The following is a 22,509-nucleotide window of genomic DNA, read 5'->3' as shown; positions in this document are numbered from 1 at the left end:
CTAAAGGGAGAGTAGAGGGGAAAGCTGTACAATATCACAGTCAGCCTACAGCTAGTTGTATAAATAGTGCTAAATAATTGTCTTTTTGTACAAAAACAGACCACTTTCCAATATGCCTACACTGATGACCACACTGCGTTAAAGAGCAGGAATACCATTACTGATACACTGTGCATAGGAAGCTAGCAATCTTTGACAGAGGTTTCTCCAAAGCTAAGCATTTGCTATGGTGCTGCAGTAGTTTTCTCCACTTCTCTGGTTTCTTTCGTGGTGGCACTGAAGTGCCGCTTCCCATCTAAATACAACATGGACTCTGAAATGACAGGAAGAAAGAAAAGAGATAAGAGTATTTTTAAAAAAGGGTCACTTTAAAAACACAGCCTCTGGAGTGTACTGGGCACTACACAGAAGACCAAGTTTGAGAGGCAATATGAAATACATTTGCATTATGGCAGGGTATAGAATAAATACAGTTTAGCATGAAGGGACATTTTTTTTGTTACTCTATTAGTAGTAGTCTATTAAAAATTAAGTATGCTCCACCAGCAGACAGAAAATAGGTCTTTCCCTTCCAAGAACAAAGTTTTAATGAGATGCATTAAAATTGCCACTTACCACCATATGTTTTTGGGACAATCTGTGGTACCTCTCTTTCTGACATAAAAGTGAAATGGAAGATGTTGGTTGTCTTGTGCTCTCTGGTATCTGAATCATAAACCTCACTGTGTACTCTAATCTGGATATAGTTTTCTTCTGTATAACAAACCTAGACAGAACAGTGGACACAGTTATTATTTTATCATTTACACCAAAGAAAGGGGACAAGACGGAAGAAGAGTTAATTCCACCACTTCCATAACTCATTGTTCATTGCCAATGATTGATAATGAAGACATCAAGCTGAATAAGCTTTATGGCTGTTTGAAAAGAGACCAACTCCTACCTGTGCAGAAAGCAGTAATAGGGATCCAATCTCAACTGGTCTTTGAAACATGATATCATCTACAGCTACTACATAAGGTCTGGAACCTCTGCAGAGAAAAAAAAGGCACTTAGTATTCAAGAGCAGCTACTTGTCTCTGCACAAGTTGAAACAATTTCAATTATCTTTAATGCAAAATTTATCTGAAACTGAGCCACATAAATATAAAAAACAAGAAGAATTGCTAAAGAATACTGCCAGGGTGCCAAGAAGAAAACAAATATCCTGAGGGAATGCCAGCACAGAGGTGATACATGTACTCCTGCCACAGTACTGGCTCCCATCCTCTTCTACTACACCACATACTATAGCAACATTATGTACTAGAGCGGAGGTTCTCAAACTGTGGTCTGTGGACCACCAGTGGTCCGCGAGCTCCATTCAGGTGGTCCACGGATAGTTCCCTCTAAGGTGCGCGCCTGGGCAACCGCACACAAGAAAATGAAGGGCCACCCACCTAATTAGTGGAGCCGCGCAGGGGGTAGGTGGGAGGGGGCAGTGGGGTGAGAAGAGGGGGTGGTTGGAATTTAGGACGTGCAGGGTCTGTGGCAGCCAGAGAAAGAGGCGACTTTCCCCAGCCCAGGGCTGCGGCTGTCAGGGAGAGACAGCCCTCCTTCCCAGCCCCAGCTCGGGGGCTCCTGCGGTGGGGGAGAGAGGGCACATCCATCGCATTAGAAAGGTAAGATTACTGATATTAAAATGTGAGTTGTGTGCTTTTATTTGTAGAACAAAAAAACGTTAATTATTAAAGTTTTTTTATATAGCGCTTTTCTCCAAAGGGCTTTACAATAGTTAGCTAATGGTACAAACAACATTTGGAAAGATCTAAGTGGTCCACCGAGACCCTCAGCAATTTTCAAGTGGTCCGTGAAAAAAAAAGTTTGAGAACCACTGTACTAGCGTCAAAACACAATTTGCTGCCACTTTTGGTTTGTCTAGTCCTCTTCACTCAAGCCTCACTCCTGCAAAAGCTTACACATGTGCTTAACTTTCAGTATATGTGTAGTCCCACAGACTTCAGTGGGGCTACTCATGTGCTTAAAGTTGGACAGGTTTGTAAGTGTTTGCAGGATCAGGGACCTAGTCAGGTTTCTAAGAGTAAGTGGCTGTAAGGTAAAGTTCATAAGCCATTCATCAAATCACAGATGTTACAAGATGTAATACCTACAAGAACCCATATTTGACATTTTTAGCTAATTTGTGTATCTCTAAGAGTTAGTGATAGTAGCACAGAAAGGCACTTTAAAAATAAAACAAAATTCCATCAGTTACATATTTTCCCAGAAACAGATTGTAAAATCTGAGCTTCAGGAGTTTGGTATGCAAATTTAGAGTTATTTTAATGAAAAGTGTGTTCTGACCCAGATTAGGCTAAAGTTACAGCTGATGTGCCCTGCTGTTAGAATAGCCACTCAAACATCAAACCCTTTTCTATCCCAACTATACATATTTTCCATTGACTGCTGAACTGTTATTTTGTAGGTCAGTTCCCCCTACCCCATTAATAAACACACAAAATGTTCTGGAATACACAAATACTGAAAACCTGAAACTCACCCATAGCTGCAGGCAGTAGCCCATCCCAGCTCAAATGCTTTCCTCATGAGAAACCCCCCGAAGATTCTATTGAAAATGTTTCGCTTCTGCATTTAGAAACACAAACAGCAAAGTGGCAACAATATGCATGTACTCACACAACACAGTTGTAAAGCCTGTCAGGTTCATTTGTATTCTTGTTTATAGGATTATACATAGCTCCTATAATGAGTATTTGGCAGCTGTACAGCACAATTAAAACATATATAGAAGTCTAAATGATTCAGCGTGCTTACTTCTTAAGAGCTCAACTCATCCAAACCAAAATGGACTGGGGGGAGGGATAGCTCAGTAGTTTGAGCATTGGCCTGCTAAACTCAGGGTTGAGAGTTCAATCCTTGATGGGGCCATTTAGGGGTCTGGGACAAAAAAAATAGTTGGGGATTGGTCCTGCTTTGAGCAGGGGCTTGGACTAGATGACCTCCTAAGGTCCCTTCCAACCCTGATATTCTCTGATTCTATGGAAGAAAAAAAAAAAATTGTGGTCAGCTCATCTTAAACACACTCTGAAGAATCTGTCAGGTGTTTTCACTTTTGTATTTGTACTACTGGAATTGTACATTTGCTGAGCCCTAAAGGTAAACCTTTGTAACTTTAGGGTTTGCATTGCACAAATCTGTGACCCTAGCTGATATATTCAAATGCTAATTTTAAAAGAATCTTATTCATGGCAGACAAAAGCTGTTAAAACAATATGAACTGTTCAGTCAAAATCTTGTGCTCTCAAATTAGACTAACTAGGGTTCCCACCTTTCTAATGGCTGGTAATCAGACCCCCGAGGCCCCGCCCCCTGCTCTGCCTCTTCCCCCCCCCAGATAAAAAAAAAAAAAAAAACAGACATCAGGGCTTGTTAAATGGCACCCAGATACACAAGCCGAAACCCAGACTGTCTGGGTGAAAACTGGATGGGTGGCAACCCTAAGACTAACACTGATGGATACGGTCCTCTTGATCAACTCCCATTGCTCTCAGGTGTCTGTGGAGGAGTTTCTTTACATAAGATATCTCTTCTGATAAATAAAAAGAAATGCTAAAAGTCTTACATTTAGAACTATATTTAAACGTCAGAGTAAAAAACAAAAAAGCCCAAGTTAAATGTCTTAGATCCGCCAACCTTAAAGATGATTCATAACTCATTCATTATGACTATTTTCCTTCAAATACCTGAGGATGGCAGATCTCCAAGCCCTTAAGTTTTGCATCTTCCATCCATACTGAATTGGGTGGTAGCACACGACTCCGAAAACTTACAGTCCTGTAGAAATAAGGGGGTTTAGGCAATACACTCAATATCCAGCTTTAACAGTGCTCAACAAGCTACAACCGCAAAAATAGAAAAACCACTTGTGTGTGTACGCACACCAAGCAAGCCAGGATTCAAATGGAAAAAATGGAAGAAACATATGCTGTTTCTGACAGACCTCGAAAACCACAACTTGATTAATGCAAGTGTCTAGTCTAAGGCCATGGTCCTTCAAACATGTATGCTCATATTTAACTTTAAGTGGATCATTTCAGTGGGACTGTTCACATGAGTAAAGTTAGGCTCTGATGCTCAAAATGTTTATGCATGTGCTTATGGGGGAAACCATTGCTCATAAGACCATAAAAACCTCTCAAGTATCCTGACTTGAAAAATTTAACTAGCAAAAAACCCCAGCCAACCATAAAAATCCATTCTACACTCCCTAAGCAAGTCCTTCACCTTTTTATTAGGGCAGCGGTTTTCAACCTGTGGTCCGTGGACCCCTGGGGATCTGCAGACTATAAGATTTCCAAAGGGGTCCGCACCTAGATTCAACATTTTTAGGGGTCTGCAAATGAAAAAAGGTTGAAAACCACTGTATTAGGGTATAAGAAGATGCAAAATGTCAGATGAATTAATGCCAGTGCAATAGCTCCAAGAGCCCCATAGGGGGTTAAATTCCTTCTTGTGGTTAAGCATGACTAATCCTTTTCTTAAGATTATTCTATGCTGCTTTATCAGAAGCCATCTACTGTAACCTTGTTGTTTTATTCTTGATTGCAGCTGCTGCATAGCATTAGCTTTCTTGGATGGCAGAAAATTCCGTTCGGGAACATATGTGGTATACCAGCACATTGATGGTGCTTTGTGCCTGTATCCCAGGTACAGGAGACAGCATCCAAGTGTTTAAGTGATGGGATAGGGAAGCAAAAAGTATCTGCATTCCTTCAACCCTTACAACTGAGCATTCAACTGCCACATTACTGTCCCTTCTTGCAAGTTATTAGTTCTTCCCCTACTTGCCTTGTGTCCAGTGTATTAAGGAATATGTTATGAACAATGGTTCTTTCTTCTGCAGTGGGAGCCATTTTCAGTAAGGATGCAGTGCTGAAATCAACCCTCCTTATCTTGTTCACTAAATAAAAAAAATTCATTGAGCACAAAGATTGCAGAACATCACTTGGTTTTAAATTGCTTTACAAAGGGGTCAACTCCTCTCTCCATTTTAAAATTCATCACCAGAGTAAGTGATTTTTGTATTCACAATCAGACTTATCAGAAATTTGATTTTAATATTTGTCTGCATTAAAGAAAAAAATATAGGGTGTAATCTGCCCCACTGAAGTCAATGGAAGTTTTGTAACTGACTTCACTGGGGCTAGGATTTCATCCATACATTTTATTTAAGTGCTTTATTTTGAAATGGTCACTTAGCTGGTTTGCCAACAGAATTTGTTGGTCTTATAAACACAGCAATGTACTGCAGACCCATTATTCACATACTAGGATATTCATTTAACCACTACAGATTGATTCATACTAAAAAATGCAAAGGAACTGAATAGTGTGTGACACATTTCTACTTTTTGTATCATTGGCAGTATATAATTTAATTATTTACTAAAGATAGTGTAGAACTTTTGGGGAAAAGGAGCTTTTAAGAGTCGTCTGGTATTTTATTTTTGTACACCTTCAAAAATAAACAAAACAGGGGATTTTAAAAAACATAATGTAACGAGGCTTTCGCAAGGATCTGTACCTTATACTTTTTTTTTTTTTAAAGTTGGCTTTATCGTGACAAGTTCCAAGGGTCCTGATACTGCAACCCATCCCTCATATCTCCTTCAATAGCATTTCTGTGGTTCAGTTAATTAGCTGCTCATGCATTTGGATTTCCCCACAAACTTGTGTGGTTACTGTGTATATGGTACAAAGAACCAAATTTATGAGGACATGAGTTATGATGAAACCAGTTATGGCAGCCCACAATTTTCAGATTTTAACTTAGTTGGCTATTTTAACTCAGAGCAGTTTTGAACTCCTCTAAAACAAGGTATTTGTGAAGCAAACTTTAATGAAATAAAAAAGTCACCAAGGGTGAGTAAGAAAAAGAAAAATCAGTCATACACAGTACATGCTGCCACAAACCCCAAAGATTTACCATGCACATACAGAAAGCTAACAATGACTTCCTCTCTATCTTATGTCTTGTGCAGTGAAATATACTTAGGATATAAAGGAACAGTCCAACAACTAGTCATTTTGGTTGCCTACGGTTTTGGGTGCCCAAGTTGAGATACCTGAAAGAGCTCTATTTTCAGAAGGTGATGAGCACCCAGTTGTTGAAAATCAGGCCCCTCTAAAGTGTCAAATTGGTCATCCAAAGATTAAAGCACTGAAAATTGAAATCAATGGGATTTACGTGCAAACTTAATGTTAAGCATGTGCTTAAATGTTGTCCTGAATAGGGACTTTAATTGGTAAGATATTATGTGATTCAATTTAGATAGTATAGCCCTCAGTGTGCCACAGTCCAAATATGAACACAAGACAAGATGCAGCAGTTCAGGAAGTATGATTTATTTAATTAACATATCTACAGTTTCCTTACTCTCAGTTTAGTTATTCAGTATTTCTGATGTACTACAATAGCGTATTAAAATTGATACAACTAGATATGGTCTAAAACAAAACCTTGTATCTGAGGTAAGGTGAGGGGGAAAATGTTTCAAAATCCAGATTCAAAATTCATGGTTTGGACTAATCTCGAGGTACTAGCAGGTATGTGAGGTGGAAGTAAATTTGATCTTAAATAAATTAAGAGCAACTCTTGCTAGTAGAATTTCTGAACTTTGCGCTCTCTCGGTCACTGCAATGAATCTATACAGTTTTCCACTACCATAAAGTATACATGAAGTATTACATACATTCTCCTTTCCTGAAGATTTCTTCCTCCTCTGGACCCTCAGGAATTAATGGATTAACAAATGCTGACCTATGGATATGAATTATTTTTGAAGTGATATGCTTTAGAAAAAATTGTCATGTAAATACACAGGGGAAAGATCAATAGACATTCCTTCGTTCACATACAATCTAAGAGAGAAAGACATAGCTTTATCCCAGATAAGATGACATCTAAAGAAATAAATACGTTTCATAGGATGGCTGGTGACACCGGAAGGTCACCCATTGGCTTTATTGCTCAGCAGATCTCAGACTCTGTTAACAGCTCTCTAGTAGAATTAAAAATGAGTCCTCATAGCATTTATACTTCTTAAAAAGTTAAATGATGACCAAATTTTCATATAAGAGATTACTGCAGACTGAAACCATTCAGAAGTACAGTAAATTCAAGCAGTGATCTAGGATTGTCTAAAATAATGTCTAAAATTGTCTAAATAGTTGTCTAAAATAATGAAATGAAAGAACTTGAAAAAACCTGTAGCAAGCCTTCTGCCGTAATCTATTCATTTCAGCAGTGGCCTTATCAGCAACCAAAAGCTGTTTACCACACATACAGCTTACCAAATAAGAACATTAGAAGCTGCCTACAGTCCAATTCATTTGTTTATTGTGCTGCACAAATCTACAATGCCTAATTATATAGATCAAATTAACATACGAATCTTTCACAAAGCAAGATGACTGTTTACTCTTAGGAGCCCTCCCTCTCCATAATTTGGAGAAGTTACTTCTGTTCTTAAATTGTTACATTATGTTCAGACTGGATACAAAAAGATACATATATGCTATGTTCGCATCATGCTACACTGCTGAGGCAGCTTCTCTCTGTTCCCCAGATTTGCTAACTTTCCAAGCATGCTGCAAAGTCCAGGTTTTCTCTTTCTGTTCTCTGACTACAGAGGACGGAGCTGGGCTGAGATGGTCTTTTTATATTATTTTGTATGTTTTATTTTTTGGAATAGTTACCCAGATATGAGGTTAGGAAGGATGGTACACTGACAGGAGAACTAGCCTAGAACCTAGGTTGCCCATGGCCAATTCCTACTCTACCACAGCCATCCTCTCTGATCTCAGTAAAGTCACTTACTCTCGCTGTACATCACTTTCCCGTCTGTAAAATGGGAATAATAGCACTTCCTACCACACATGGGTGTTGTGAGGATAAATACATTAAAGACTGTAAGGTACTCAGATACTACAGCCACAGGACCCATTTAAGTACCTAGGATAGATGCATTATAAACTTGAAAAAATAAACATGTGACCATATTACTATGTCAAGGACACCGAATTATTTTAAATCACAAAAATATTTTTCTATTATTATGCACACAAGAAGTTGTTAGACCTATTATGAATAGAAAGATTTAAGATTTTTGAAAATTGCAAATTAAACAGGGAAGAAGTAGAAGTTTTAGTTAAACCTCCCACAGCAATGCTAGTGCCCTATAGGCCAAAAGAGAAAAGATCAGTTTGTTTGTTTTAAATGACCAAGCAAAATAATATGTGGGAAGTAAAACCAGCAAGATGGGGAAATGTAAATTAGAATTTTTTAATTCCTTCAAAATCATTAACAGTCCTAGTTATTAGTTACACAAGTTTGGGTTGACAGAGTCCTCTAAGGAACTCCCAGAATTTTCAGTATGGTATTAAAATTATATTCGTGAGTGACCATTTACAAGCTGAGGATCAGCCCTTCCCTCCCTTGATACAGGGACCAATTAATTCTCATGGTTACAGTAGATTCCTGGTGGGTTCCAGATGACTTTTCCTTCTGGCGTGTTTTAATCAGGTCTATTGTTTAAATTCAGGGAAACACCATTTCTAGAAATGGGTCAAATACCAATTATAGTTTGAAAACTACTAACAATACTCTATACAGTTCTGAGAAGCTAACCGTAGACCTCCTCTCCCTCAAGCTCTCCCCAAAAGAACCTGAAAATATACTGCCTATTTCCTAACCAAAAAAAAAAAGGGCAAGTATGAGATTTACTTATAACTGAAGCACATATAAAAGTTAGAGCATTTGCCACTTTCCAGCAACAACAATCTGGTATTCCCAGTGTCCCACACAGATAAATTACCTCTTGTTTTCTGGATCACGGGCCACCATGACAAAGGTTGCATCTAACACAGGGCTGTAAGTACCATCATGTAACTAAAAGAGGACAAACAAATCAAGTTTTAATCTCTACAAAAAAGTGTCATTGTTTAACAGGCCACGCAGTTCATACTAATAATGCAATTAAGATGTTGTTTGCTTTCACATTTCACCCCTTTCCAGTTCTCTTGCAATGGACCTAAGACGAGAGAAGTGCTCAGCATAATATTCTATTTCAGCAGAACTGCCATGCAACTATTTAGCAATGATACAGGTTATACAATTAGTATAAAAAATGGCAACAACTCTAGTTACCAATTAGTTCCCACTTCCATTCCCAAACAACCTCATGGAAAAATACCATGACAACAACCCATTATCACTGCAGACTTGCCTACCTAATGCCAGCACAGAGAGGAATGACACATTTAGCAACAGATAATCCCTTATCCACTAACAGTTCCACAGTACAGACAGTTTTAAGAGGTAAACTGGATCAAAACTGGGTTTTTATATTTGTTTTTCTGACGTGTAGGATGTATTTTGAACAATTCAATTGCCACATTAGTATTTTGTAATGGAGCTGGACAAATAATTAATTGTGAATAATACATCATATTCATTGGCAGCTTTTCACTGAATGGTTACTAATAAATATTTTTTCCATTATTTAGCCAGGTATATTTTTTGTAGATCAACTGTACTCCAATTAAAGTATCTTATTTCAACACTGTTTCCAGTGACATTCATGAATTATCTGTCTTACAATGCTAAAAAGTCAAGTTATTTTACACACTAGAACATATCAACACAATACCTTGGAAAATTGGTCTGAAATCAACAAGATGGCATTCAGTAAAGGCAAGCGCAAAGTACTACATTTAGGAAGAAGAAAAAAATTAAATCACAGCTACAAAAAGGGGAATAACTGGCCAGGCAGTGGTGCTGCTGAAAAGGATCTTGGGGGGAGGGGGGAGGTTGTAATGTATCACAAAATTAATACAAGTCAACACTGTGATGCATTTACAAAAAAGGCTAATATCATTCTGGGGTGTATTAATTGGAGTGTCATATATAAAATATGGGAGGTAACTGTACTGCTCTACTTGGCACTGTGAGGCCTCAGCTGGACTACTGTATCCAGTTTTGGGCACCACACTTTAAGAAAGATGTGGAGAGACTAGCAGAGCAATAAAAACGATAAGGTTTACAAAACCTGACCTCTGAGGAACAGTTAGAAAACTGGGCATGTTTAGTCTTCAGAAAAGAAGACAGGGGGTGGGACCTGATAATGGTTTTCAAATGTGCTAAGGGCTGTCACCCACATAGACTCAGAGGCTTCAAGGCCAGAGGGCACCATCAGAATCATCCAGTTCTCCTCCTGCACACTGCAGGCCACAACCACACCCACCCATTACTGAGGTAGGCCCATAACCTCTGGCTGAGTTACTGAAGTCCTTAAATCTTGATTTAAAGACTTCAAGTTACATAGAATCCACCATTTCTGCTAGTTCAAACCAGCAACTGATCCCTGCCCAACACTGCAGAGGAGACAAAAAAAAAAAAACACAGTCTGACCTGAGGAAAAATTCCTCCTGACCCTAAATATGGTGAGCTGTTAAACCCTGAGCACGTGGGCAAGATCCACTGGCCAGACACCTGGGAAAGAATTCTCTGTAGTAACTCAGAGCTCTCCCCCTCCAGAGTCCCATCTCCGGACTCTGGAGATATTTGCTAAAAGCAGTAGCAGACAGGCCATAGGCCATTGTAGGCAATCTCATCATACCATCCCCTCCATAAACCTACCAATCTTAGGGTATGTCTACCCAGCCGCTAGTTCGGCGGCTGGGAATCGAAGTTCCGGGTTCGATTTATCGCGTCTGGTCTGGACGCGATATATCGATCCCGGAAGCGCTCGCCGTCGACTGCGGTACTCCAGCTCGGCGAGAGGAGTACCGCGGAGTCGACGGGGAGCCTGCCTGCCGCGTGTGGACCGCGTCTGAACCGCGGTAAGTTCAAACTAAGGTATGTCGACTTCAGCTACGTTATTCACGTAGCTGAAGTTGCGTACCTTAGTTCGAAGTTGGGGGTTAGTGTAGACCAGGCCTTAGTCTTAAAACAAGTTAGGATTTTTACCCCCACTACTCCCCTTGGAAAGCTGTTCCAGAACATCACTCCTCTAATAGTTAGAAACCATCTAATTTCAAGACTAAACTAATTGATGGCTGGCTTATATCCCTTTGTTCTTGTGCCAGCATTGGCCCTTAACTTAAATAACTACTCTCCCTTCCTGGGCTGTTACAAAGAGGACGGTGATCAATTGTTCTCCATGTCCACTGAAGGTAGGACAAGATGTAATGGGCTTAATCTGAAGCAAGATTTAGGTTAGATCTCGGGGATAACTTTCTAACTATAAGGATAGTTAAGCTCTGGAATAGGCTTCTAAGGGAGGTTGCGGAATTCCCATCATTGGAGGCTTTTAAGAACAGGTTAGACAAACACCTGTCTGGGATGGTCTAGGTTTACTTGGTCCTGCCCCAATGCAGGGGGCTGGACTAGATGACCTCATGAAGTCCCTTTCAGCCTTAAATTTCTATGATATCCCATTTCAATATCAATTCTAAACTCTGGCATTCTAATCTGGGTATCTTTTGATGTTAAAATAAAGAAGAAAACATTTCCAAAAAGCAGGGAGGACACCTTTGTTGGAGGAGAAAAGAAGGGCTTATGGACTGCCATGTTGCATTAGACCAATGGTCCATCCTATCTCCAACAGTACCAGATACTTCAGTGGAAGATATAAAACACCTACCATAAACAACTATGCTTTGGAAAGGAGAAAACAGGGAAGTATATTCTTAATCTTAGACCACTGGTAGTCATTTAGGTCCTGAAGCACAGGGGTTGGTAGCCCTTCTAAAACAGACGATACCCTCAGTGTAATTTAGGCTTCTAGTGTTATCACTCATAATTCCTTCTGAGGTGTCCAAGGTATTTTGGGAGAAATGAAGAGAGTTTTCTGCTATAGAAGAAATAGAAGTCACTGACCCCAGCCTGAAGCATGTGCATCTTCACTTCCATTGAGGTCTTCCCAACCCAAGAAACACTTCCAGTGAATTTGATATCACAATCTGGGTATATGACCTTCTTGCACAAATCTAGAATACACATGACAATGTGTTAGAGCAAGATAACTGAAGTTTAGTATTTAAAAAGCAAGGGTATGGATTCTCCTAGGCCACTTCACAGCACAAAGTGGCCATAAAATAGCTAGAGATGGCCAGTCAGTATTGCACCCAGTGTAGGGCAACTCTCTGCTGGTGGAAGAAGCTCAACCAGCTTCTATACCAGCCACCCCTCCTAACATCAGCAAAAGGGGAAGAAGCAGCACACAGAAGGAAACAGCATGACAAGCTACAGTAAAGTTCCACTACACACCATCCTCCACTGGTGTAAGGGTCTTTCCCTGTATCCCTATAAACTGGCTCCCTGCAGACAAACCCAAAATGCAGCTCTGATGTGGTAAAGAATGAGGGCCAGAGTGTTTCCTGTTCACACAGCAAATTTATTCTGGTATTAAATCAAGATTAGTTCTAGTTTAGAATCATCAGCAATGGACTCACATACACACTGTTGGTGTCACAAGATGGCAGCAGGTCATCATAATTGACAATTAGAGTTAATCAATTAATCTTTTTTTTTTTAATGGTTTAATAGATTATATATACATAGTGAAAAGGGAAGAACTCCGCTCTATTTCCGGCTCTGCTACTAGGCTGCTGGGTGACCCTGGGCAAGTCACTTCACCTCTCTGTCCCTCAGTTTCCCCATCTGTACAAGGAGGATAATGATATGGACATCCTTTGTAAAGCACTTTGAGATCTACAGATGAAAAAAAAGTGCTATATAAGAGCTAAGTTATTATTTTTTAAGTACCATTAGTGTGCTTGGTTACGTACTGTACAAAATCAAAGCTGAGGGACACTGCTATAAGCCTCTTTCTTGGAAGAGGAGCAACACTGGCCTGTCAATATCTAGAAGACTGACTTGACTGATGCAAAACTGAATACAGAAAGATGAAATATTCACTTTTTGGAAGGAAAGGCATCAGAAAAGGCAGAATAGTATCTAAGGAGAACATATCAGAATTAACACCAAACAATTTCATGTAAACAAAGGAGGAAGAAATCAGTTTCTGCTGGAGATAAGCAGTTAATTACTAAGTGTTCATAGAACAGACCATCATTTTTCAGTTGATCAAATGTCCACTTACCAATTTTATCCACCAGGGCTGTAACTATTGACAAAGGAGATCTCTGAGAAACTTCATGTTTCGTGTGAGTGTAACAAATGAGAACTGTGGAGAGATCAAAGTTATCCGTTCTCCATATATTTTAAAAGGGATTTTAAAGAGTGGAACAAGCTTCACAATGTAGCCATTGTGATACAAAATGTAGGGCACATGTACAGTTCAAACAAAACTGAGGACAAACAAGACTACATCCTGGAGGGTTAATGACTAAAGTAATTTAATCTGCTTACAAAATTTTATTCACCCAGAGCAAGTTAATTTGGTCTGATCATTCAAGTATACCCACTCCTTAGATCAATTTCACATTGCACTGGATCATTTTAAGTGTTTATACTGTTTTGACATGATGGAGATTTTTGTAACTGAGGGTATGCATACACTGCAAATAAAAAAAGTTTGTCCTTAACACAGGTTAGTTAAAATAGCAGTAACTCAGGTTAACAGCTTGAGTTCATCCCCAGGCTCTCCTATAGGCTTTAATTCAAGCTCCTAACCCAAGTTAAATGCCAAGTTGCCATGTCTTCACTGCTACTGTAACCTGAGATAACTAACACAAGTTAAGAACACACCCTTTTTTGCTGTATAGCAGGAGTGGGCAAACTTTTTGGCCCAAGGGCCACATCGGGGTTACGCAACTGTATGGAGGGCCAGGGAGGGAAGGCTGTGCCTCCCCAAACAGCCTGGCCCCCGACCCCATCCACCCCCTCCCACATCCCGCCCCCTGACTGCCCCCCTCAGAACCCGCAACCCATCCAACCTCAATAACAGCAAGGTAACGTACTGAAATTAGTCTAATTCAACTCAAGACTCTCACTAGAACTAAGCTTTCAGACAGCTTTCTGTTCTGAACTGCTCAAGGCCATCAAAACATTAGTGATGCTCATTCATCTGATGACGAATGGCATGGTTTCAAAACATTACACCTTCACATGAAAATTGGTTCCCACAGCTATGAATATTTCATAATTGGGTATATGACCTTCATGAACCAAAACCTTTACACGCTGGGCAGAACAGATAGACAACTGTGGGATTTGTGGTATTATTTTGAGTAATAATGGCGATATCCTATCTCCTAGAACTGGAAGGGACCTTGAAAGGTCATTGAGTCCAGCCGCCTGCCGCCTTCACTAGCAGGCCCAAGTACTGATTTTGCCCCAGATCCCTAAGTGGCCCCCTCAAGGATTGAACTCACAACCCTGGGTTTAGCAGGCCAATGCTCAAACCACTGAGCTATCCCTCCCCCTTTGAGTGCAAATATGTTCCCACACTTCTATCAGCAACAAACCACCTCTTTTAGCAGCAAAGCAAAAGATTAGAATCTCAGTGTCTTTAAAGGCTGGATGTGAATGATCCTGCACAAAAAGCAGTAAGAGAACCTTAGAATCATAGAATCAAAGGATTGGAAGGGACCTCAAGAGGTCATCTAGTCCAGTCCCCTGCACTCATGGCAGGACTAAGTATTATCTAGACCAGGGGGAGGCAACCTATGGCACACGTGCCAAAGGCGACACGCAAGCTGATTTTCAGTGGCACTCACACTGCCCGGGTTCTGGCGGCTCTGCATTTTAATTTAATTTTAAATGAAGCTTCTTAAACATTTTAAAAACCTTATTTACTTTACATACAACAATAGTTTAGTTATATATTATAGAGACTTATAGAAAGAGACTTTCTAAAAACGTTAAAATATATTACTGGCACGCGAACCCTCAAATTAGAGTGAATAAATGAAGACTTGGCACACCACTTCTGAAAGGTTGCCGACCCCTGATCTAGACCATCCCTGACAGATGTTTGTCTAACCTGCTCTTAAAAATTTCCAATGACTGAGATTCCACAGCATCCCTGGGCCATTTATTCAAGTGGCAATGCTCTAAAACCTGAACTACATCACAAGTACCCTCAGTGGGTGGTGGTTAGTTCTGGCTGACAAGCGATGAGATGACAGCCCAAGGCAGAAACTTCTATGCAGGCCCCAGCAAGAATTGAACTTGCAGCCCCTGGTTTACAAGACCAATGGTCTAACCCCTGAGCTACAGAGCCAGGTCCCCTGTTACTGTTTCAATGCTGATTTGTAAATGAAAAGTCTGATTGAAAGACTTCCTCTCCTGCTCTCAGCACCACCTAATGCCTCTACAGAAAGTTCAGGGACTGTTATATATGTGGTCTCACTCCCATGCCAAACAACTCTTACTTCTCCACACTAGACAATTTCTACTGACACCCCTCTTCCCACTTTTCAACTTTCTCCTCAGACAAAACTACTCTACCTCCTGCTGTTTTTAAGAGAGAAAAACATCCAGTTTAATATGAATTTCTGTACCCTGCCTCCTTCCTTTTCCACCCTGCACACTGTCCCTCATAACTCAAGCATCCGACTCAGAAAAACACCTCTTATTCGCTTTCATTAATCTCTCCAGAACCCAGGAACTGCCATATCAAATCAGACCAGTGAGCCATCCAATCCTGGTACTGGCCATTCTTCTGGACAGGATAGTTCAATGGAAAGTATAAAACACCTATAAAGGGACCTCCATTACCTGCCCCTGGGAGAATTTTTTTCCTACCTCCAGGCAGTTAGTGGTTAGTTTATGCCTTGAAACATAAGGGACTCTCTCTTCTAATTTTATTTCCTGCCCAATGTAACTGTAGATTTTCTTCCTATAAAAGTCTAATTATTTATTTAATCCTACTAAGCTCTTGTATTCAATGACATCTAGTGGCAGTGAGTTCCACTGATTAATTATGTATTGTGTAAAAATTATGTATTGTGTAAAAAGTATTTCCTTTTATCAATTTTAAATGTATTGCAATTCAGTTTTTGGGGGTATTCTCTTGTTCTTGTATTAACAGAAAAGGTACAAAGCTTCTTCTTAATTCTCATTGTGATGTTGCACTCCATATGTTTTAGGAAATATGCTAATGAGTGTGAATATAATGTAACTGGAATATGCTTCATGCAAAAGGTCTCTTGTAAGGTATCATTACAAAGCTTATAATCTACTGCATGTGTTCATCCCATTTGTTTGCCTGTATTATTTCTATGTCTGAAGTTAGGAGAATAAGGCCTTGGCTACACTTGCAGCTGTACAGTGCTGTAAGGTAAACCTGTCTTCGTGCAGCTGAGTAGGGAAAAGCGCTGCAGTCTGTCCACACTGACAGCTGCCAGCGCAGTGGTGTGGCCACACTTGTAACATTTGCAGCTGTGTTGGGAGTGGTGCATTATGGGCAGCTATCCCAGCATTCATGTGGCTGCAACGTGCTTTTCAAAACGGGGGGCGTGGGGTGGATTGTGACAGGGAGTGTGGGGGGAGAGAGAGTGCTTTTTGGAGCATGTCATCTCTCTATTTTGCAAGTTCCGAACTCCCGGCCCCCTGCTCATTCATTCACTCACTCAAAGCAAGCTGCAATCTGTTTACTTTTCTCTGTGGTACGAGCTTTGAAACCGGCACTTCCGCATTCCTGCAGCCGGTCACAACAATGGAGAGGATTGGCCACTTGACAAGGTGATTAGTACAGCGCTGCAAGCCGTTTACACTCACACCCGTGAGTCTTAGCCACTCCGCTGCAGCTGTTATTCCTCTCGGGGAGGTGGAGTACCTGCAGCGGTGTACCCAGGGAGATACAGCGCTGTAAGTGCCCTGCCAGTGTGGACGGGGAGTGAGTTACAGCGCTGGGAGAGGCTTTACAGCGCTGTAACTTGCAAGTGTAGCCAAGGCCTTAGATATAAACTTGTGTTACTGATGTAAACATGTTAAGTGGAAGCCATTAAGGGTGCTTCAGAATCAATGAACTGTGAATGGGTTTGTTTACCTGCAAGCCTTCCTATGTAGTGTCTTCCAGCTACTAGGTAATGAAGGAGGTCTTACAGTGATCATGTCACCTGAACTGGAGTCCATCTTAAACCTGGTGCTTTTCCATTTAGAAGGAGGGGTGGGAACCCAGAGAGAGACAAAGGATTCCCGCCTTGTGCCAAAGCTATAAAGGGGAGTGGAACAGAACAAAGGGGGCTGCCAGTCATGAGAAATCCCCTAGTTATCACCTGAGCTGGGACTGACAAGGGCTGTACCAGGAGAAAGGAATGGTCCTAGACTAGGAAGGAGTCTAGTCTGTGAAAGGAACTTATTGGAACAACTCTGAGGGTGAGATTTTACTTGTAAACAGGTTCTTAATGTATTAGGCTTAGACTCGTGCGTTTTGTTTTATTTTGCTTGGTAACTTACTTTGTTCTATCTGTTATTACTTGAAACCACTTAAATCCTCTTTTTTATACTTAATAAAATCACTTTTGTTTATTAATTAACCCAGAGTAAGTGATTAATACCGGGGGAGCAAACAGCTGTGCATACCTCTCTATCAGTGTTATAGAGGGCGGACAATTTATGAGTTTACCCTGTATAAGCTTTATACAGAGTAAAACGGATTTATTTGGAGTTTGGATCCCCTTGGGAGCTGGGTGTCTGGATGCTGGAGACAGGAGTACTTGCTGAGCTGTTTTCAGTTAAGTCTGCAGCTTTGTGGGTCTGGTTCAGACCCTGGGTCAGTGTTGCAGCAAGTTAGCGTATCTGGCTCAACAAGAAAGGGTTCTGGAGTCCCAAGATGGCAGGAAAACAGGCTCAGAGGTAATCTCAGCACATCAGGTGACCGTCCGAAGGGAGTCTCTGTGACCAACCCCGTCACACTCATCATCTCAGATCTCCCTGCTGCTCCGATCTTTACAATGCCAGAGCAGCCCAAAAACTGAATATCTTTCTCAACGGACATCATTTGAAACACAAACCCCACCAGTTTTTCTCAGAGTAACCTTCGATAAGTAGGTCACATATCTTAATCACCTGAGGAAAACTGCTATGGTGACGACGCATTACAACCTTCTAGACAAATTCTAGGCCAGCACTTCCTGAGGAGCAAATGCTCAAACTCTCCGATATTTGGTTTAGCCCTCTATTATTCTGCAGCAGAATACAGTGCTCCACTCTGGCTCCATTTGTCTCACATCAAGTCGGCTGACACATAACTACACTCAACCATGCACATCGTAGCTGGGAAGATTCGACAACACCAGCTCCCCACATTAAGCAACATGACTTCTCCACGCATACATCATCAGGCTGCTACAGACAGAATGGTTGAGAAGATCAGGACAAACCAGACACCACTATATACACACCGCTTCAACCACTCAAGAGCATGTTTGCTCTCAAGGAACCCGTTGTGGACCCACTTGCCCTGCCTAGATTTCTCTGATGTTGAAGTGGCATGAAAAATAGTCTGCAGCTGACATCAGAAACCAGTCTCTTATAACTGACCTGACACATGTCTGTGGCTTTGATTTGCCACACCACTCATGGGCCTTTTTGAACCAATTTTGAATAAGCCAGGGTTAATATGAAACTAGCCAGCACACCGGGGGTCAACAACAGGATCCAACTTGGGGTCACGGCCAAAGACAGACAGCATCACAAATCACAGACGACTGCTCTCTGACCAGATCTGATGGTGGTCTGAAGGCTCTGCGCTTTGCTGATGAAGCTGCCGCACATTCTCTTGGCAAGCTCCAAATCCAATAAGAAGTCCCTATTCCAGTTGACATGGCTGATCACTCCTTAGTCTGTGATTCCATGCTTTCCTGATTCTCATCCCCTCTGGTATTCCCATCAGTGGCTCCTGTTATTTCAAACACACCAGGCTAAACTGTGGAACCCGTGGGATGACTTCCAACCAACTCCTGACACTGAGGGGGGGAAAAAAACAGACAGCCCTTTCCCAAGAGCATTTTTCTTCATAGCTTCCTATTCCATCTAAAACAAACCTCTTTTAGGAACATTTACCTGCATGCTACTCTTTAAATTTGGCATAGGCAAGCAGCTGAGCCATTCTGCCTCTGGCTACTCCTTACCCCATTTTCCTCTCTTCCAACTGTATTAGATTTTTCTTCTGGAGGTTGTAGCACATCCTCACAGACAGAACACATCAGTATACTACAATCAAAGCTGTGTTATCCGACACTTTACCAACCAGAAAGCTCTATAAGCCGGCATTTCTGATCTTCATTGAAAGTGCGGTTTATAGCCCAGTTGGCGTGGGGTCGGCAGGCTCCCTACCTGGCTCCGCATGGCTCCACAGAAGCAGCGATATGTCCCTGCTGCTCCTAGGTGGAGGAACGGCCACAAGGGGTTTGAAGTGCAGGGGGGATGTGGGGCGTGGGCTCTGGGAGGGAGTCTGGATGAGGGAGGGGGCTCAGGGCAGGGGCACGGGAGTGGGTGACATGTCCCTGCTGCTCCTAGGCAAAGACGCAGCTAGGCAGCTCTTCGCACTGCCTCCGCTCCACCCTGAACACTGGCCAGCCAATGGGAGCTGCAGGGGCAGCACCAGCAGTGCACAGAGCCGCCTAGCCGCGCCTATGCCTAGGAGCAGCAGGGACATGTCACCGCTTGTGGGGAGCCACCCGAGGTGAGCACCGCCTGGATCCGGCACTCCGCACCCCCTCCCGTGCCCCAACCCCCTACACCGAGTCCCCTCCCGCACCCAAACTCCCTCTGAGAGCCTGCGCCCTGCACCCTCTCCCGCGCCCCAACCCCCTCCCACACCCAAACTCCCTCCCTCTTATTTAACAAGAATTTTTTAATTACCAGCACCCCCAACTCTCCCAACATGCCGGATAACAAAGCTTTTACTGTATATTGTTCTGAAGTAATTCATTCCAAACAATACAATAGCTACATCTTCAAACATACATTTGCTATCTCTTGTTCTAATACAGTAACAGTAGATTTGCATTAAACATAGGTATAGTTACATACCTCCTAAGCTGTCAAGATCTTCAAGAATTCTTCCAAACCTAGGACATAAATAATGAGAATTCAACTACTACATTAACAGTAGATAAGCAATTTTTATTTTTCCATATGCATAAAATGATTGCCTTGTTACCTCACACTATTATGTACATTCAGATATTTTTCTCTTAATTCAGGTTGACTTCCTAGAGGTAAAATAACCTCTATGTAGCTATCACTCATTTTCCTAGGTGGCAAGTCTTCCTGCTGTTTGGCCAATAGAATATGTAGGTCTTTTCTTTCATGCATTGCTTGCACATGGTCACTGGGAAGAAAAGAAATTGAGAACATCAGCAGAATACAGGATGCAACTCTCCCCAAAATATGCCATGCTGTAGATCAACGTTTAAACAAACAAAACAGCAGCAGTGAGAAAAAAGTATATATTATACCAGGGATCACACGTCATGAGAGGAATAGAGACGTACAACACATCACAATCAGAAATGTTAAAAGCAAGTAAACTATGTGCAAACTCTTAATGAACAGGATGTGATGGTTTTATCAAATAAAGTAGCGTACTTTCTACAAGAGAGTTAAATAATTAAATAAAAATGTATGTCCAATCCTGAATGATGCAAAGCTGTTAAAAAAAACAACAACCTGCACTGCTTTAAAGAACACTTGATTTCAAGGAAACATAATTTAACCTAATGATTTTTGTACAGATTCTTATGGCTCACATTTACTATAGCCCAACTCTTCCAACATAAAAAATCTGTTAAATTTACTAGGTCCAGATTATCACTTTACAATCTGCCTTCAGTAAGGAGACCAGAGAGGGAACCATGACTCCGTTGCTATTCCCTCCTCAGTTCTTCTCCCTACCCCCCACCAGCACTTTGTTCCAGGAGAAAAGTAACCTGCCAATGTTCTACGCCAACAGCAGTTTACTTTCCCTGCCATACCAGCTCACCTGTGCTGGCCAGAACATTGATGGAAGGTGAAAACCAAATCTATCCATTCCCCAATCCATCTATGCAGAAAAAGGCACACTGCTCCTGCAGAGGGTGCTCTCCCCACAACAGTCATCCATGAGGCAAGTAGCCTGTACAGGGGAATAAGGAGACACCTCATCCCACCTTACTTCCCTGCAGAGATGCAGATGGCAAGTAAAACTCTTGCTCTAAACTTCACTCCTTACATGAGCCTCAGAAGTTCCCTCCTCTTAAAAGTGCAACCTAACTTTAGAAAGCATATATTTTATAACTCTTCTAAAGTCAATACTAAATCTATATAACAAATGGGTATTAAATCTGTTAAACCTACGAGAGTTCAATATAATGCTAAAGATATTCTCTAAAACACTAACCTGTTTCTTGAACCAGGCACATCAAACTATTTTTTTTTAATTCTCACAATGGATCTATGCCACAAAATGGATCTATACCATTCACATATGTGCAGCTTGATCCTTTGTGCATGTTATAATACAGTACTATGCGCCATTGTGCATAGCAGAGTTGGTCCCAAGTTTCTAACAAAAGTTTGGGGGTGGGGTTTTTTGACTGAAAAATGCCATTTCAAATGCAAAACCCCACACTTTTTCAAACAATTGGACTCTCTCTACCCCTGTTTTCCAGTGGAAAGAAAGGGGGAGGAGGGGAGGGAGAGAGAGAGAGAGAGAGAGCTTTTTCCCTCACCAAAACCTATTTTGAAATGTTTTCAAAAATATTAAAAGGATTAAAATGTTTAATCAAAGAAACCAAAATTTTCACAGAATATTTTGAGTGAAATAAAAACTTTCACTGCTTTAAAAATATTGTGAAATGTTATTTATTTTTTGACCAGCTCTAGTGCATATCAGAGTTCACAGAGCACATAAGAAGTTACAGTTCCTACTCCAAAGGGTCTACATTCTAAGTTAGACAGCTGTACAGACACGAAATACACCAGACTGCTAAGTGAAGATGCTCTATTCTTTAGTTTCTGTGGATTTATCTCTAGGTTGGACTAACAGTGAAACATTTCAGGGAAGATGCAAAATTTTAAAGGAGAGGTCTAAATGAAATTGATAGTCACAGGTGCAAATTCAACAGTCCATAAACCTGTAGGAATTGAACAATGAGATCCAATTATATTCTATTCTCCACCCTACTCCTACATTGCACTTTTAATAGACATATTAAAGTCTCCTTTGAAGTCAATGGCAAAACTCCTATTGCCTTCAAGGAAGCCAGGCTTTCACCCCTAAAAGTTTTAGAAAAATTCACACTTTCATATACATAGATGTAAATATTAGGGGTTATCCTCTCTATAGTATATTATAAGGAAATAATATTCCTCAAAACCATCAATATTTTTAAATGCTGCAGTACTACTCTTAAAATATTATACAAATACTCCATCCATGTATCGACTGCTAGGTGACAAACATTCACAAAAAGGAAATCTTGTGTATCTGAATTAGCTAAACATAGGATCAAGCACAATCATCTAATACTATAACAGGTTTCCTCCAA

At 41.0% G+C, this 22,509-nt stretch overlaps 1 protein-coding gene and 1 non-coding gene across 2 annotated transcripts in view; both read right to left on the bottom strand.

Moving 5' to 3' along the window:
• Positions 1-205: 205 nt before the first annotated feature.
• ACOT9 (acyl-CoA thioesterase 9) overlaps positions 206-22,509 on the bottom strand; it is a 36,338-nt gene continuing 14,034 nt past the window's right edge. The window contains exons 5-16 of the mRNA XM_065421439.1: positions 20,142-20,312; positions 20,012-20,049; positions 13,167-13,250; positions 11,942-12,051; positions 8,877-8,950; positions 6,753-6,820; positions 4,849-4,960; positions 3,744-3,834; positions 2,540-2,625; positions 944-1,031; positions 616-766; positions 206-313 (exon numbers count right to left, since the gene is read on the bottom strand). Coding sequence (XP_065277511.1) covers positions 225-313; positions 616-766; positions 944-1,031; positions 2,540-2,625; positions 3,744-3,834; positions 4,849-4,960; positions 6,753-6,820; positions 8,877-8,950; positions 11,942-12,051; positions 13,167-13,250; positions 20,012-20,049; positions 20,142-20,312 — 1,162 coding nt within the window. The 3' untranslated portion in view covers positions 206-224. The remainder of the gene's footprint in view (positions 314-615; positions 767-943; positions 1,032-2,539; positions 2,626-3,743; positions 3,835-4,848; positions 4,961-6,752; positions 6,821-8,876; positions 8,951-11,941; positions 12,052-13,166; positions 13,251-20,011; positions 20,050-20,141; positions 20,313-22,509) is intronic.
• TRNAT-UGU (transfer RNA threonine (anticodon UGU)) lies at positions 15,179-15,251 on the bottom strand. Its single transcript has one exon. It is a non-coding gene; the product is annotated as a tRNA-Thr (tRNA).

This window comes from Emys orbicularis, chromosome 1 (genome assembly GCF_028017835.1).
Source record: "Emys orbicularis isolate rEmyOrb1 chromosome 1, rEmyOrb1.hap1, whole genome shotgun sequence".
NCBI classification, from domain to species: domain Eukaryota; kingdom Metazoa; phylum Chordata; order Testudines; family Emydidae; genus Emys; species Emys orbicularis.
The sequence above is the reverse complement of the archived record's forward strand: the minus strand, read 5'-3'. Positions and strand labels throughout refer to the sequence as shown.